General features: G+C 40.5%; 1 protein-coding gene across 1 annotated transcript in view; it reads left to right on the top strand.

Annotated features, from left to right (window-relative positions):
- The window catches only part of LOC118628543 (solute carrier organic anion transporter family member 2B1-like), a 43,845-nt gene extending 25,579 nt beyond the window's left edge, over positions 1-18,266 (top strand). Inside the window, exon 8 of the mRNA XM_036259527.1 lies at positions 18,120-18,266. Coding sequence (XP_036115420.1) covers positions 18,120-18,266 — 147 coding nt within the window. The remainder of the gene's footprint in view (positions 1-18,119) is intronic.
- Positions 18,267-19,010: the final 744 nt, after the last annotated feature.

Here is a 19,010-nt window from a genome sequence, read left to right as displayed (position 1 = left end):
ATGGGTTCTCTGCCTGGGGGAAGGGGGACATTTGTTTCCACAGAGAAGACTATGAGATGAGGGATGGGGGTGGGGCATACAGAGCATGGGAGGGGGCAGGAGCTCTGCTTTCCTGCCTTTGGCTTAGTTCATGAATCTGTTACCTCTGAGCTCTGGTGGCCACTAGACATCTTTCTAGGAGTGAACCAGGACAGGTCTTACCTTACACTGGGCCTCAGTTTCCCTGTCTGCAACCAGCCAGTTTCTAAGGTCTTGTCAAGTCCCAGGACTCCTGGTAGATGGCTCTGCAGAATCCACGGAGGAAAGATGGCGTCTTAGGGGCTCCCCAGCAAGTTGTCTGGTCCCATCCGGCCTTGTAGAGCTAAGGCCCCGTGCAGCCAGCAACCCTCCTGTCCCTCCACATCCTCAGGTCTTTCTGAGCGCCTACCCATGGGGCTGGCCAGGGGCTGGGAATGGCCTCTGCTATTGAGATCCCTTGGCCAGCCTCTAAGTACCACTGGCCTCTGTCACCTTCTCTTGGTTCATATTTCCTTGGAGTCTCTGTGTCTATTATTTTGGGGACTCTCCCAGAATCAGGGATTCTATACTTATATGGTTAAAAGTTCTGTGTTTCTAGTAGTTGAAGATTCTCAGGTACTTGTGTTCTATCATTCTAAGATTCTATGACACAAATGGTGTGTGATTCCCAAAATTCACATTTCTAAACGACTAGAATTTTAACCAAAGAGTAACCTCTATGTGCTGCTTTGGGAGTATGGTCAAGGATGAGAACAGGAATGGGCAGTGGCAATGGCCCTTAAAACCCAAGACTTATGACGGGTCTAGTGAGGTCTGCCCAGCCAAGAGGACCCTGTTTTCCTGGGACTTTGTGCTCCCTCTGTAGGCCATGTGAAGTCCAAGGTGACTCGGGTCCTCCTTGTGCCCCATATCACTCCCTCCAGACCCCCTGGCCAGAGAGCTCTCTGTGTCCTTCTCCATGCCTGGCCCTCCAGACCTTGTGACTCCACCCTCACCCCATCTCAACTCTCTAAGATAAAAGGTCTTATGTGATCATTCAGTTCAACCCCCTTCCATCTTACAGATAGAGGAACTGAGGCCCAGAGAGGGTCAAGGCTGTGCCCAGAGCTTGGCCAGCACCACCTCCCCCTGCACCAGTATGTACAAGGCCAGGTCTTGGCCCCATAGGGCTAAGGAGAGGCTCTCCCTCCCCAACCTACTGCATATTAGAGCTTCCGGGGGGGGGGCTGGAGGGGACTTTGAGGTGATCTGCTCCCCACAGAACCCCAAGTATGTCACCATAGGAACACTGAGTAGAGGTGATTTCCAGCCTCTATCCCTCTAGACACATATGTGCACATGCGCACGTGTACACACACACACACACACACACACACACACCCCAATTAGGCAAGTTCTGCTTTTATGTGTTTTTATTCCAGTCTTTTGAGTGAGATTTCAATTAGTAAAAGGGTTCTGTTGCTAAAAACCAGTTTTAAAACACTTATCTAGTCTAATAGACTGAGGCTAAAGAAGAGAGATGATTGGTAGCTGATGGGGCCCAAGAGGCACCAACAGCGGCAGAAGTTAGACGCATGGTGTCTGCACCACACTGGCCTTGGTGTGAATCCTGGCTCAGCCACTTACTAATTCTGAAATCTGTAAAATAGGTATAGTCATCAAATCTACATCTTGAATTTTTTGTAGGAATGAATTGAGGCAAAGTGGTGAGGTAGGTGGTTTAATGCCTGACACACAGGTTCAGGAGCACTTGACACATAACCAGGAGCACTTGTTCTTTATTTATTAATTTCTTTTTTGAACATGCATTTATTGACTTTTTAGAGAGAGAGAGAAAAACATCCATCTGCTGCCTCCTGCACGCCCCCTACTGGGGACCGAGCCTGAAACCCGGGCATGTGCCCTGTCTGGGAATGGAACCGAGACTTCTGTCCATGGGATGACGCTCAATCCACTGAGCCACGCCGGCCGGACAGGAGCACTCTTCTTAGCATCTTTCTCTAATTAGGCCAACTCTTAAGAGGAAAAATAGTAGAAAAATTACCTTTTTTTAATTTTTCTTTTTATATGCTTTTCTATATTCTACTTTCATTATATTCCATAAAATGTTTAAGACAGCTTACACCAAACACATGTACAGTACTATAAAATGGGTGGGAAATTAGGCTAACACATATGGCTTACTCTGCACCATGCATTGCTCTAAGCCCTTGATGTATTATCTCATTTAATCTTCTTAACCCACCTAGGAAGTAGGTTTGGTTGCTATCCCCATTTTACACCCAAGGGGCTGAGTTACAGAAAGATTAAATAACCTGATTCATTCAGACCCAGGAAGAGCATTGCAAGAGTTGTGCCGATCCACTCAATCAAGGCCAAGACGCAGGAAAATAGAAATAACAGAAAAAGGTTATCAGAATGAAAGAGAGAAGCATCAAATGAAGCATGGACAATTAAGATAAACTCAGTTGATATCATTGAACCTCTTATTTGCTTCTGAGCGTTCAGGCAGCCAAAGGGAGGCAGGCATGGCCAGTTGCATGAATCTCATTATAAGAAAACCAGAAGCATGTCGTGTTCCTTGCAGAAGTTCAGATCTCTAGGCACTCTGCTACAAAACACGACTTCCCTCCTGAGGAGGATAGGAAGTTTTGTGGATAACCCCATCCCTGTGGCTGGGGACACAGCTCCGGATGGACCTTCTAAGAATCCAGCTTTCTCTAACGACAGCTCCTGGATCCCTGGTGGCCTGGCAAACAGTGGGCCTTCCATGTACCAGATCACACAGTGTCCCGTGTCCTGCAGGCCTGCAGCAGTCAGCACATAGCTCCAAGACAGGAAATTCTAACCAACTCCCTCAGCCCAGCCTGCTGACCTGGGCAAACCGCAGCCAGATGGGTTATACCCCAAGCCCTGCTCTGAGCAGAGGCACGTTTCCTGTTTCTGAAGCCTGCTATTAGTCAGGAGTCCTCGAAACAGATCTGGGTAGAGGGGGTGGAAATTTGTGGAGAGCACAGAGACAGGAGTTAGGGACAGACAGTGCTCCTGGTACTCACGGGATAAGGCCCAAGTCCCTTAGCCTGGCCCTCCAAACAGCTCAGCTCCTGCCCCAGAGATTCCTGGCGTTAGTTAGGTTGGTCTACTACCTTCTGCACACTTAAAAAAAATTAATCTTTATTGTAAAGTATTACAGATATCCCTCCTTTTTTTCCACACCGACACTCTCCTCCCCACTCCTGCTGCCCCCCACCCACCTTCACTGCACTATTGTCTGTGTCTATTGGTTATGTATATATGCATATAAGATATTTGGTTTATTTCTCCCTGTCCTCTCACCACCCCCTTCCTTCTGAGATTTGTCAGTCTGTTCCCTACATCTATATCTCTATATCTATTTTGTTCCTCAGCTTATTTTGTTTACTATATTCTACAAATAAGTGAGATTATGTGATACTTGCCTTTCGTGGAATGGCTTACTTTGCTTAGCATCATGCTCTCCCTCCATGTCATCTCAAAGGGTAAAAGATCTTCCCTTCTTACAGCTGCATAGTGTAAGATGTACATTGTGTAAATGTACCACAGCTTTTGTATCCACTCTTCTACTGATGGACACTTGGGCTATTTCCAAATCTTAGCTATTGTAACTAGCACTGCTATGAACATAGGGGTGCATACATTTTTTTCTGATTGGTGTTCCAGGATTCTTTGGATATATTCCTAGAAGTGGGATCACTGGGTCAAATGGCAGTTCCATTTTTAATTTTTTTGATGAAACACCATATTGTTTTCCATAGTGGCTGCACCAGTCTGCATTCCCACCAGCAGTGTACTAGAGTCCCCTTTTCTCCACACCCTTGCCAGCACTTGTTGTTTAATGATTTGTTGATGGCAGCCATTCTGGCAGGTGTGAGGTGATACTCATGGTCATTTTAATATGCATCTCTCTGATTATTAGTGATGTTGAGCATTTTTTCATATGTCTCTTGGCCATTTGTATGTCCTGTTTGGAGAAGTATCTATTCAGGTCCTCTTCCCATTTTTAATTGGATTGTTTGTGTTCCTTTTGTTGAGTTGTATGAGTACTTTATATATTTTGGAAATTATCCGATGTATCATTGGCAAATATGTTCTCCTATACAGTGGGTTCCCTTTTCACTTTGATGCTGGTTTCTTTTGCTGTGCAGAAGCTTTTTAGTTTGATGTAGTCCCATGTATTAATTTTTTCCTTAGTTTCTCTTGCCCAAGGCGATATATAGGTGAAAATTCTGTTACATATGATGTCTGAAATTTTGCTGCCTACCTTTTCTTCTAGAATTTTTATGATTTCATGAGTTACATTTTTGTCTTCCATCTATTTTGAGTTTATTTTTGTGTATGGTGTAAGTTTGTGGTCTAGTTTTATGTTTTGTGTGTACCTATCTAATTTTCCCAACACCATTTATTGAAGAGATTGTCTTTACTCTGTTCTTGCCTCCTTTGTCAAATATTAATTGAGGATAATGTCTTGGGTCGATTTCTGGGTTCTCTGTTCTGTTCCATTGATCTATATGTCTGTTCATGTGCCAGTAAAAGGCTATTTTGATTACCATGGCTTTGTAGTATAACTTGATATCTGGTATTGTGATCCCTCTAGCTTTGTTCTTCTTTTTCAAGATTGCTGTGGCCATTTGGGGGTCTTTTTTGGTTCCATATAAACTTTTGGAGTATTTGTTCTAAATCTGTAAAATTCCAGTAGTATTTTAATGGGAATTACATTGAATCTATAGATTGCTTTTGATAGTATGGATATTTTAATGATGTTGATTCTTCCAACCCATGAACATGGTATGTGCTTCCACTTTTTAATATTTTCCTCTATTTCTTTTTTCTATGTCCTGTAGTTTTCTGAGTACAGTTCTTTTACCTCCTTGGTAAAGTTTATTCCTAGATATTTTAATTTTTTTGTTACAATGGTAAATGGGATTGCTTTTCTAGTTCCCCTTTCTGAGTTTTCATTATTGGTGTATAAAAATGCCATTGAGCCTGACCAGTGTGGCTCAGTGGATTGAGCATCATCCCATGGACTGAGAGGTTCTGGTTCAATTCCCAGTCAGGGCACATGTCCAGGTTGCAGGCTCAATCCCTGGTGGGGGGTGTGCAGGAGGCAGCCCATTGATGTTTCTCTCTCACATTGATGTTTATCTCTCTCTCCCCCTTCCTCTCTCTCTTTAAAAAAAATGAATAAAACATATATATATTTTTTAATGCCATTGATTTCTGGATGTTGATTTTGTATCCTTTTACTTTGAATTTAATAAATTAATTTATTGAATCTAGTAGTTTTTTGGTGGAGTCTCTTAGGGTTTTTTGTATAATGTCATGTCATCTGTGAATAAGGACAGTTTCACTTCCTTCTTTCCAATTTGGATGCCTTTTACTTTTTATTCTTGTCTGATCTCTGTGGCTAAGACTTCCAGTACTAGGTTGAATAAAAGTGGTAAAAGCAAACATCCTTGTCTTGTTCCTGTTCTTAAGGGAAATACTTTTAGTTTTTGTCCATTGAGTATGATGTTGGCTGTAGGTTTGTCATATATAGCCTTTATTATGTTGATCTACTCCCACTTTGCTGAGAGTTTTTTTAATCAAAAATGGGTGCTGGATTTTGTCAAATGCTTTTTCAGCATCTATTGATATGATCATATGATTTTTTTCATTTTGTTTATGTGGTGTATCACATTTATTTATTTGTGAATATTGTACCAAACTTACATCCCTGGGATAAATTCCACTTGGTCATGATGAATAATTTTTTTAATCTTTTGCTGGATCTGATTTGCTAATATTTTGTTGAGGATTTTGGCGTTAATGTTCATCAGGGATATTGGCCTGTAATTTTCCTTCTTTGTAGTGTCTTTATCTGGTTTGGGAATTAGAATTATGCCAGCCTCATAAAAAGAGGTTGGAAGTCTTCCTTCCTCTTGAAATTTTTAGAATAGTTTGAGGAGAATAGGTGTTAGTTCTTCTTTGGATGTTTGGTAAAACTCCCCTGTGAAGCTGTCCAGACTAGGGCTTTTGTTTGCTAGGAGTTTATTGATTACTACTTCAAGTTCCTTAGTTGTTATTGGTCTGTCCAGATTTTCTGACTCTTCCTGCTTGAGTTTTGGAAGATTATACAATTCTAGGAATTTGTCCATTTCATCTAGGTTGTCCAATTTGTTGGTATATAATTGTTCATAGTATTTTCTTACAATCTTTTGTATTTCTGTGGTGTCAGTTGTTACTTCACATCTTTTATTTCCTCTCTCTTTGTTTATTGGTGAGTCTGGCTAAAGGTTCATCAATCTGGTTTATCTTTTCAAAGAACTAGCTCTTGGTTTCAATAATCTTTTGAATTGTTTTTTTAAGTCTCTATGTCATTTATTTCCACTCTGATCTTTATTTTTTCCTTCCTTCACTTACTCTGTGTTTTTCTTTTTTTCTCTCTCTCTTTATAATTATTTAAGTTGTAGGGTTAGATAGTTTATTAGAAATTTTCCTTTGTTCTTGAGGTAGGTCAGTAATGCTATGAACTTCTCTCTCAGGACTGCTTTTGTTGTGTCTAATAGATATTGTGTTGTTGTATGTTCATTTTCATTAGTTTCCAGGATGTTTTTGATTACTTCGTTGATCTCATTGGCAACCCATTCATTGTTTAATAACATGTTATTTAGCCTCCATATGTTTGAATGTTTTTATTGTAATTGATTTCTAGTTTCATGCCATTGTGATCCAAGAAGATGCTTGATATGATTTCAATCTTCTTAAACTTGCAGAGACTTAGTTTGTGTCATAACATGTAGTCTTTCTTTGAGAATGTCTCATGTGCACTTGAGAAGAATGTGTATTCTGCAGCTTTGGGTGAAATTTTCTGTAAATATCAATTAAATCCATCTGATCTGGTTGTCGTTAAGGGTCTCGGTTTTCTTGTTAATTTTTTGTCTAGAAGATCTATCCAGTGATGTCGGTGAGGTGTTCAAGTCCTCTACAATGATTGTATTGCTGTCCATCTCTTCCTTAAAGTCCTGCAGAAGATTTTAAATAAATTTTGGAGTGCCTATATTGGATGCTTATATGTTTACAGGGTTATATCCTTTTGTTGAACTGATTCCTTTAATATTATGTAGAGGCCTTCCTTGTCTCTTGTTATGGCCTTCATTTTGAAGTTTATTTGATCAGATATGAGTATTACTACCCCAGCTGTTCCTTTTATTATTTCCATTTGCATGGAAAATTTTTCCCCATACCTTCACTTTCATCCTGTGTGTGTCTTTTGTTCTGAGGTGGGTCTCTTGTAGACAGCATATATATGGGTCATGTTTTCTTATTCATTTAGCTACCCTATGTCTTTAGATTGGAACATTTAAGCCATTTACATTTATGGTTATTATTGATAAGCACTTATTTGTTGCCATTTTTATTCTTTATGCCTGTGTTCCTCTCTGTCTCTATTTTTTCTTCTTATAATAGTCCCTTTAGCATTTCTTGCAGTGCTGGTTTGATGATAATAAACTCCTTTAGTCTCTTTTTTTTTCTGTGAACTTCTTTATTTCACTTTCAATTTTGGACAATAACCTTGCTAGGTAAAGTAGTCTTGGATTCAGTCTCCTGCTTTTATTACCTTGAATAATTTATGCCACTCCCTTCTGGCCTGCAGTGTTTTTATTGAGAAATCAGTTCACATTCTAATGGGAGCTCCCTTGTAGGTAACTTTTTGTCTCTCTCTTGCCACCTTTAATATTCTTTTTTTTTTTGGCCTTGGCCAGTTTGGCTCAGTGGTTGAGCATCGGCCTGCGGACCAGAGAGTCCAGGGTTTAGTTCCCACACACAAAAAAAGATTTTTTTTTTTTGTCTTTAACGTTTGCCATTTTAATTATGATGTGCCTAGGTGTGGGTCTTTTGGGTTTATCTCAATTGAGATTCTCTGTTTTTCCTGAACTTGAGTGACCTTTTTCCTTCACCAGGTTAGGGAAGTTTTCTGCCATTATTTCTTCAAACAGGTTCTCTATTTCTTTTCTTTTCTTTGTTGTTATCCTCACCCAAGGACATTTTTCCATTTTTTGTTCAGATAGAGTAGGAGGGAGAGAAAGGAAGAGAAAGAGAGAGAAACATTGATGTGAAAGGGACACACTGAGTGACTGCCACCCACACAACCCAACCAGGGCCAGGGACAAACTGCAACCATGGTACATGCCCTTAACAGGAACTGAACCCAGGTCTCTCTGGACCACAGGCTGATGCTCTAACTGCTGAGCCAAACCAGCCAGGGCTAGCGCTGAGTCTTCTCCTTCTGATACCCCTATGATGCAGATGTTGTTACCTTTCATGTTGTCCCAAAGCTTCCTTAAACTATCCTCCTGTTTTCCATTGTATTTTTCTGTTTGCTTCTCGATTGGGTATTTTTTTCTACCTTGTCTTGTAATTGTTTGATTCTGTCCTCACCTTCTTCTAATCTACTGTTGAATCCTTCCAGGTTATTTTTTATTTGAACTCTGTCATTCTTGATTTTTAATTGGTTCTTATTTATCATTTCTATTTCTGTTTTCATGCTGATAAAGTTTCCAATAAGTTCATTGTAGTTGAAGTTGTTTGAGCATCCTTATAACCATTTCTTTGAACTCTTTATCTGATCAATTGCTTGCCTCCATTTCATTTAGTTCCTTTTCTGGAGATCCCTCCTGTTCATTTGGGGCCTGTTTCTTTGTTTCCCTGTTTTTGCTATTTATGGTGTGTTTTTTCTGTGTATCAAATAAGACTGCTGTGTCTCCCAGTCTTGGTGGGGTGGCCTTATTATGAGACCCAGTGTAGTAGTCTCCTTGATCTTCTGAGCTGGGTGCTCTAGGAATGCCCCTTGTATGGGTTATGTGGGCTCTCCTGTCAAATTTGGGTCTTGATTGATATTGTCCATTTGTGGGTGGGTTCAGCCCTCAGGGTTGCTGATTGTAAGTCTCAACCTTGACCCTGTCATGCCAGCTGTTATATAAGTGCTGACAAAACAAAGCAAGGCAAAACCAAACCAAACCAAACCAAAAGAACCCCAAAGTAGTATCAGCAACAATAATAAACATGACAACCTCAACAAAGAGATTAAAAGACAAAAAATAAACACACACACACACACACACACACACACATACACGCACACACAGAATACTAGAAGGCACAAGACCAAAACAATTAGGAGGGAGAAAAAAAGAATATGAAAACAAAGAAGGTAGAGACCAGAAATAAGGTAAGTATAAAAAGTAAAAGGTATAAAATAATAATAATAATTTTAGAAAGTAATAATGCTTAATAAAATAAAATATAGAATAGAAAAGTAAAAAATGGGAAAAGAAGAAAATTGAATTTTCAAAAACAACCACCATAATAACAACATCGACCAAAACCCTTGGATCTGCTATTTGTGGAGCTCACTGGATTTTGCTCCAATGTTGTTGGATATGGCCCCTTGGTGTATGGGTCCCTGCCCTCTTGGGCAGTTCTTTGGTGCAGGCCAATGTGAATCACTGTCCCTGCCTGGCCTTGGGCAACCTGACCAAAGCACTGTGGGCAACCTGGCCCAAGTAGCCTGGTGGGCATACCTCCTGCACACTTTTGCTGGTACTATTGGTACTGTCAGTGTTGGCAGCAAAATTGGACCTTGTTCTTAAATTTAGCAAAGAAAGAATTTAGAGCCAGGAACCCAAATTATAAGATAAAGTGTATTTAGAAAGTTACAGAGGTAGTAAAAGTGAGCCAGCTGGGCTGTTAGGATCAGGAAACGAGTTACAAAAGGAAAAAAGGGCTCTTGGAACTTAGGAGAAAGAAGGCAAAGGTAACACAACTGGGGGGATGCAGAAGGGGAAGGGAAGGAGCAGGTGTGCATGCTCCTGAGAGGGAAGCAAACAGCAAGCTGTCCTTTGTCTTCAGGGTTTTAAAGGCTGGGCATTTAGAGGAAGTCTTAGGGAAGGATCTCAATAGAATAGTCATGAGCTTTATGCTGATGAATCAAAATGAGATTTATTCCCCTGACATTATCTGTCCTTTGATATGGTTGGCGTAAATGGCACTAACTGGATTTCTACTATCTGTCTCCCTGAGTAGGGTGATTGAAGCTATCTACCCTCTCCTTGGGGAGGAGACCTTGGTTAGAGATGATAAGATGTTGTGATTTACTGGATGGCTGTAAACTATTTGGCCATTTAACTATCCGTTTCAGTTTCCCTATTTCTTGTGTCCTTGCTTACTAGTCTGTCTCACTATGCCCCAGCTTCAAATAATCTCTCTCTTCCTATCTATCCAAATCTCAAACCTCACTTCTCCCTGGATACCTTCCCTGAACCCCCAGCCCCTGAAAGTCTGTCCCTCCCCTCCCATCTCCAGGCTCCACGTTCTTTTTCACAGCGCACAACATGGGTGAGATGGGGCTGCTAGAGAATCTGGGTTCAAGAGACTGTTCTGCCAAGTACCCTTACTCCCCCTCTTGGGGCCTTAGTTTCCTCCTCTGTGAAATAGGTGCAGTAATAACCCCTGCACCAGACTGTTGTGGGAATAATTGACAGAGTGGAAGTGAAAGTACAGTGTAGACCATATAAGGTTGCACATGTGGCTGCAGATGACATTGTAATTGTGTTTACTGTTTACTTGAGGACAAAATGTTCCAGGCAAGGAATTCACAAGATTCTGCTTGTTGAAAGGGAAAGCCTGCTCTTGCGTGCTAAGAAAAGCTGGGAAGTTATTAGTCTATCCAAGCCCTTCCTACTTCCATCCTGGAGCAGCTCCCCATTCCTAGCGCCCTTTTCCCGTAGGTGCCCAGGACCCTCCCACCAAGCTGGGATGGCCCTCCCACATGGCTCTCTCACAGGTTGGCTAGGACTGAGACAGGACAAAGAGATGCTGATTCTTTTTAGGCAGCATGTCCAAAAGAAATATTGTGTAGGCCACATATGTTAATTCTAAATGTTCTAATAGCTACATCCAAAAGTAAAAAACATTCTTTTTAATAATACATATTTTTATTAAATGTATTGGGGTTACGTGGGTTAATAGGATCATATAGGTTTCAAGTGCACATTTCTATGATATATGATCTATATATTGCATTGTGTGCCCACCACCCAGTCAAATCATCTTCCATCTCCATATATTTGGCCCCCTTTCCCATTTACTGCTCTCCCACCCTCTTCCCTCTGGTAACCACCATACTGTTGTCTGTGTCTATGAGTTTCAGTTTTTTACCTCACATATGAGTGAAATCATATATTTCACTTAGCATAATATTCTCAAGGTCCATCCATGTTGTCACAAATGAAAGTGTCTCATCTTTTCTTATGGCTGAGTAGTGTTTCCTAGTATATATGTACCACACCTTTTTTATCCAATCCTCCATCGCAGGACATTTTGGTTGTCTCCATATCTTGGCCACCATAGATAATGCTGCAATGAACATAGGGGAGCATGTATCTTTGTGAATACATGTTTTCAAGTTTTTTGGGTATATACCCAGAAGAAGGACCGCTAGGTCATAGGGTAGCTCAATTCTTAATTTTTTGAGGAACCACCACACTATTTTCCATAGTGGCTGTATCAGTTTACAATCCCACCAGCAGCGAATGAAGGTTCCTTTTTCTCCACAATCTCTCCGACACTTGTTATTACTTGTCTTACTGATAACAGTCATTCTAACAGATGTGAGATGGTATCTCATTTGTAGTTTTTATTTGAATTTCCCTAATAGCTAGTGAAGTTGAGCACCTTTTCTTTTTTTTCTTTGTTTAATATGTTTTTATCAATTTTTTTAGATAAAGAGGAGGGGAGAGAGAGATAGAAACATCGATGAGAGAGAGAAACATGGATCAGCTGCCTCATACCCGCCCCGTACTGGGGATCGAGCCTAAAACCCGAGCATGTGCCATGACGGGGAATCAAACCAGGACCTCTCAGTCCATGGGATGATTTTCAATCCACTGAGCCACATTGATCGGGCAAGTTGAGCATCTTTACATGTATCTGTTGGCTGTTTGTATGTCTTCTTGGGAGAGGTGTCTATTCAGGTCCTCTGCCCAATTTTTAATTGCATTGTTTATTTGATGTTGAGTTGTATGAGTTCTTTATGTATTTTGGATATTAACCCCTTGTTGGAGCTATTGTTTGCAAATATCATCTCCCATTTGGTTAGTTGCTTTTCTGTTTTGTTGCCAGTTTCTTTTGCTGTGCAAAAGCTTTTTATTTTTATTTATTTATAATTTTTCTTTATTGATTTTAGAAAAAGAAGAAGAGAGAGGGAGAGAGATAAAGACATTAATGAGAGAGAACATCAATCGGCCACTGGGGATCAGGCCTACAACCTGGGCATGTGCCTTTACTGGGAATTGAACCTCTTGGCGCATGGGTCAATGCTCAATCACTGAGCCACACCAGCTGGGCTATGCAGAAGCTTTTTAGTTTGATAGAGTCCCATTCATTTATTTTTGCCTTTACTTTCCTTGCCTTTGGTGTCAAATTCATAAAATGTTCTCTAAGGCCAAGATTCATAAGTTTAGTACCTATATTTTCTTCTATGTAATTTATTGTTTCAGACCTTATATTTAGGTCTGTGATTCACTTTGTATTAATTTTTGTACATGGGGACAAACTGTAATCTAGTTTCATTCTTTTGCATGTGGCTTTCCAATTTTCCCAGCACCATTTACTGAAGAGAACTTCTTTTCTCCATTGTGTGTTTTTAGCTCCTTTGTCAGAAATTATTTGCTCATATATGTGTGGTTTTATTTCTGAGCTCTCAATTCAATTCCATTGGTCTGCACTTCTGTTTTTCTGTCGATACCATGCTGTTTTGATTATTGTAGCTCTGTAGTATAATTTGAAGGCAGGTAATGTGATACCTCCAGCTTCAATCTTTTTTTCTCAAGATTGCTTTGGATATTCTGGGTCTTTTGTGGTTCCATTCAAACCTGATGCTTATTTTGTTCTGTTTCTTTTAAAAATGACATTGAGCCCTGGCCGGTTTGGCTCAGCGGTTAGAGCTACGGCCTGCGGTTCAGAGAGACCCGGGTTCGGTTCCCGCTAAGGGCACGTACCTCGGTTGCAGTTTGTCCCCGGCCCTGGTTGGGTCGTGTGGGTGGCAGCCACTCGATGTGTCCCTTTCACGTCGATGTTTCTCTCTCTCTCTCTTCCTTCTACTCTATCTGAACAAAAAATAAAAAAATGTCCTCGGGTGAGGATAAAAAAATAAATAAATAAATAAATAAATAAAATAAATAAATAAATAAAAATAAAAATGACATTGAGATTTTGATGAAGATTGCATTAAATCTTTATATTTCTTTAGGTGATATGGCCATTTTAACTATGTTGATTCTTTCAGTTCATGAATACAGAATATCTTTCCATTTCATTATGTCTTTTTCAATCTCTCTTTTTCATCCTTATCTGAGGATATGTTATTGATTTTAAAGAGAGGAAGGGAAAGGGAGAGAGAAAGAAACATAGATGTGAGAGAGAATTATCAATTGGTTGCCTCTGGATGCCTCTCATATGTGCCCCTACTGGGGTTCTAACCACAACTTGGGTATGTGCCTTCACCAGGAATCAAACCTACAGTGTTTCAGTATATGGGACGATGCTCCAAACAACTGAGTCACACCAGCCAGGGCTTTTCCAATCTCTTTTAACAATGCTTTGTAGTTTTCAGTATATAGGTCCTTCATATCCTTTGCTACGTTTATTCCTAGTTATTTTATTCTTTTGGTTGCAATTGCAAAAGAATTGTTTTTTTCATTTCTTTTTCTGAAATTGTGTTGGTAGTATATAAGAATGCAGTGGGTTTTTGTACATTGCTTTGTTTGTTTGTTTCTTTATTGATTTTAGAGAGAGAGGAAGGGAGAGGTCGAGAGAGATGGAAACATCAATGAGAGAGAACATCAATTGGCCACCTCCTGCATGCCCCCCCACACACACACACACTGGGAATGGGGCCCACAACCTGGCATGTGCCTTGACCGGGGATCAAACCAGCGACCTTTTGGTGCCTGGGTTGACGCTCAACCACTGAGCCACACCAGCCGGGCATTGTACATTGCTTTTGTATCCTGCAACTTTGCTGTATTTGTTTATTGTTTCTAATAGTGCTTTGATGGAGGCTTTAGGGTTTTCTATATATAGAATCATGTCATCTGAAAAAAGTGACACTTTTACTTCTTCCTTCCCAATTTGGATGCTTCTTATTTCAGTCTCTTGCCTGATTTCTCTGGCTAGGGCTTCCAGAACTATGCTGAATAAGAGTAGTGAGACTGGGCATCTTTGTCTTGTTCCTGATTTTAGAGGAAAAGCTTTCAGTTTTTCACCATTGAGCATGATATTGGCTGAGGGTTTGTCACATATGAACTTTATTATGTTGAGGTACTTTCCTTCTATACCCATTTTACTGCGTGTTTCAATCACAAAAGGATGTTGTATCTTATCAAATGCTTGTTTTGCATCTATTTATAAGATCATATAATTTCTATCCTTTCTTTTGTTAATGTGATGTATTATATTCATTGATTTGCATATGTTGAAACATCCTTGTGCCCCTAAAATGTGCACTTGATCATGATGTACAGTTTTTTCAATGTATTGGATTTGTGAGTATTTTGTTTAATATTTTTGCATCTGTATTCACCAGAGATATTGGTCTGTAGTTTTTTGGTTTTTTTTTATCCTTGCTAGGTTTTGGTATCAGGGTTATGTTGGCCTCTTAAAATGTGTTAGGAAGTATTGCCTCTTGTTCGATTTTTTTTGGAAGTGTTTGAGAAGGATAGGTTTCAAATCTTTGAATGTTTGGTAGAATTCACTAGTGAAGCCATTTGATCCTGGACTTTTATTTTTTGGGAGATTTCTGATGGTTGTTTCCATTTCCTCACTGTTGATTGGTCTACTTAGAGTTTCCAGTTCCTCATGAGTCAATCTAAGAAGATTATATAGTTCTAGGAACTTATCCATTTCTTCTAGGTTATTGAATTTGGTGGCATATAGCTTTTCATGGAATTCTGGTATGATCCTTTGTATACCTGTGATGTCTGTGGCAACTTCTCTTTTATTTCTTACTTTGTTTATCTGAATCTTTTCTCTTTTTTCTCTAGTGAGTTTAGCCAGGGGTCGTCAATTTTATTAATCTTTTCAAACAACTAGCTCTTTATTGTACTAATTTTTTGTATAGTCTTTTTGTTCTCTCTTTCTTTCAATTCTACTCTAATTTTTATTATTTTCTTTGTCCTGCTGACTTTGGGTTGCTTTTGTTCTTTTTTTTTTTTTTTCTAATTTGTTAAGATGTAATGTTAGGTTGTTTACTTGAGATCTCTTTTGTTTTTTGAGATAGGCCCATAATGATATAAACTTCTCTCTTATTACTGCTTTCGCTGCATTTCAGATGTTTTGATATGTCGGATTGTCATTCTCTTTTGTTTCTATGTATCTCTAGATCTCAACTTTTTATTTTTTCTTTGACCCAGTCATTTTTTAGTAGTATATTGTTTAATCTCCACATATTTTTGGGTTTCTTTACTTCCCTTTTGAAGCTGATTACTAATTTCAAAATATTGTGGTCAAACAATATGCTTGGTATAATTTCTTTTATTTATTTTTTCGTTTTTATTTCATTTTTTTCCATCACCATTTATCCCCTCTATGCCCTCTTCCACCTCCACTCCCCAGCCCTTCTACAGTCGCCATGCTGTCGTCCATGCCCATGAGTTCTCTTTCTCTTTTTTTTGCTCAGTCCCTCTACCCACCACCAACCAGAGCTGTCTGCTGGCTTTTTATCTATGAGTCTGTCTCCATTTTGCTTGGTAGTTCAGTTTGTTCATTAAATTCCACATATGAGTGAAATCATATGGTACTTGTTTTTCTCTGGCTTATTTCACTTAGCATAGTGTTCTCCGGGTCCATCCATGCTGTCACAAAGGGTAAAATGTTCTTCCTTTTTATGGCAGAGTATTATTCCATTGTGTACCACAGCTTTTTTTATCCACTCATCTACTCATGGACACTTGAGCTGCTTCCAAATCTTGACTATTGTAAATATCACTGCAATAAACATAAGGGTGTATATATTCTTTCGAATTAGTGTATTGGGTTTCCTTGGATAAATTCCCAGAAGTGGAATCTCTAGGTCATAAGGCAGTTCCATTTTTAAGATATAATTTCAATTTTCTTGAATTTGTTGAGGCTAGTTTTGTGAGCTAACATATGGTCTATCCTTGAGAATATTTCATATTGACTAGAGAAAAATGTTCTGGGATAAAAGGCTCTGTAAATGTCAATTATGTCTACTTGGTCTAATGTGTCACTTAAGGCCAATGTTTCTTTATTGATTTTTCTGCTTGGATGATCTATCTAAAGTTGTCAATAGAGAATTAATTTCCCAAACTATGATTGTGTTTTTGTCAGGTTCTCCCTTTAGTTCTCTTCGTAGGTGCTTTACATATTTTGGTGCTCCCTGATTGGGTGCATGTATAGAGAGAAGTGTTGTGTCTTCTTCATGTGGTGTCCCTTTATCATTATAAAATATCCATCTCTGTCTCTTGTTACCTATTTTGTCAGATATAAATATGGCTACACCTGCTTTTCTGTGGATGTTATTTGCTTGGAGATTCAATAACTCTCTAATAATATATTTTATTTAACCCACTACATCTCAAATATCCTCATTTTATATACCATAAATACAAAAAAATAATGTCAGCATAAGAAACTTCCAAACCTGTAGAGAATGTTCATGTGTTTATTTGAGCCAAACTGATGACAATGCTAAGAGGCAAGATCTCAAAACTCCGGAGGACAGTTTTGCAGTTTCTTTTATATGTTTGGGATTAAGGAGGGAAGCAAGGGAGATCACATGGAGATGGGATAAAGAGAGGCAAGGACTGAATCACAGGATTGTTAACAAGACGATGTGCTCCCTTAAGGAAACTTAAGCTTCCCAGGGGTCTGATAGAATGCTTTTCAAAGGTTCCTCACCTAGATGAACAGAAACAATGGCTAGGCCTTGCTTAAGGTAAAGATAAACTTTTACTAAAGAAGTTGTACCCTGGCTGCGTGACTCCGTTGGCTGGAGCATTGTCCTGTACACCAATAGGTGGCAGGTTCAATTCTTAGTCAGGGCGCATACCTAGGGAGGCAACTGATCAACGTTTCTCTCTCTCTCTCTCTCTCTCTCTCTCTCTCTCTCTCTCTCAAACTCAATGAAGAACATATACTCAGGTGATGATTAATACTTTTTTAAAAAAGTTATATGCCTGGGGAGTGACTAACCACCATGACCTACCTGCCCAGTTAACGGTTTATGATCACATCACCCTGTGAGTTTACTTGGTCTTGTCAGAATGAGGACCGGAGGACATTTTTTTGGAAACTTATCTTCAGATAGAGTGGGAGGGAGAAAGGGAGGAAGCGAGAGAGAGAAACATCAACGTGAGAGAGACGCATCAACTGGTTGACACCCACACAACCCCACCCAGAGCTGGGGACAAACTGCAACCGAGGTACATGTCCTTAGCGGGAACCAAACCCGGGACTCTCTGGTCTACCTGCTGGCTCTCTAACTGCTGAGCCAAACCGACCAGGGTTGGACTTGTCAGATTTATTATAGAGCCTCCTTCTTGTCCACATTAATAATGAGATAGTTCCACTCTCTCTTTTTTTTTTTCCATACTAAGTCTGTGACATTCAATGTGTATTTTTTACTTACCCCACATTCCAGTGGGAACTAGCCATAATTCCAGGGCTCGGTGGCCACATGTGGCTGGGGGCTGCTGGCTCACATAGCACAGCTCTAAGGTGTAAGTGAATAATAGACCCACAGTACCTCACTGGGAAAAAAGAACAGAATGGTGGGATTTCTGGCCCCTTCACATCACATCACAAAGGTGCCCCCTGATTCTGCCAGTCCTGCACTGGGCCTCTGACTCACGGGGTTCAACGGATAAAGCGTGAGTTTTCCACTCTGGCAGGCATGAGCTTAGATCTTAGTTTTGGCACTTTCTAGTTGTGTGATGTTGAGCAAGTTACCTAACTTCACAGCTTGTTTGCTTGCGTGTGGGTGTTTGAGTCTCCTTCCTTCACAGGTCCCAGTGAGGATGGAGCAGGAGCAACGTGCTGAGCCAGTGCCTGGCATACATGGAATCTCCATTCTGCTAGGCCCCTGGGCTCCCAGTGTGGACCCTCTGTCACCTCTAAGCCAGCAGCAGTCTAAGAGCTTGCTTGCAGCATGATAGTATCTCCTGTTGATGGTCTCATTTTTCTTCCCAAAGCCTGGCATGGGCTGTACCCACTACCTGTTGGAACCATCTCTTGCACTCCTTTCCAAAGATATCTATTAGATATTGGTTATTCTGCCCCAGGCCTTAGGCGGGGAGTTTCGACAGAGAACAAGGTAAACATGGTCCCTGCTCTTGCAAATCTGAAATAAGCAGGGGAGAGACAGTGAACAAGGTCAGATGCAGACCCAAGTGTGTATAAAATAGACAGTCATTATTTTTCTGAAAATCAACTTAATTTTCACTCTGAGTGTCCCTCCTGCCAGATCAGCAAGAAATTCAACCTTAGCCTTTCTCGGGGCTCCTCCACCAGGGTGAAGCAAAGGTCCTGAGGTCTTACAGGATTCCCAGGCACCAGGAAGGACCCACCCCCACCCTTCAGGCATCAGCATAAATTCATCCCGGCCATGAGGTCCCCTTCAATATGCTTGGAGCATAGGAGTTTGGTGTAGCTGAGGACAATGGAGCCCAGCCTCCCTAGGTCAGCCTGCATCCTGGCCCTCGAGGTGAGCTGTTTCCTTGGGCAATGTCAGAGGCTACGCGGCTCTCTGCTGCTCATGGAACCCACAGACTGCTCATCCCCATCCTTTCACCCCCCATTCTCAGAGGCCTTTCTTTCTTCTCGCACCCCCCCCCCCCAACACCCAGCATCATTTCTCAGTGGACTCAGGCTTTGGAAACAAACATAGGGAAGGAAAA

Source organism: Molossus molossus, unplaced genomic scaffold, assembly GCF_014108415.1.
Source record: "Molossus molossus isolate mMolMol1 unplaced genomic scaffold, mMolMol1.p scaffold_m16_p_13, whole genome shotgun sequence".
NCBI lineage: Eukaryota > Metazoa > Chordata > Mammalia > Chiroptera > Molossidae > Molossus > Molossus molossus.
This window is presented reverse-complemented; position numbering and strand designations above follow the sequence as displayed.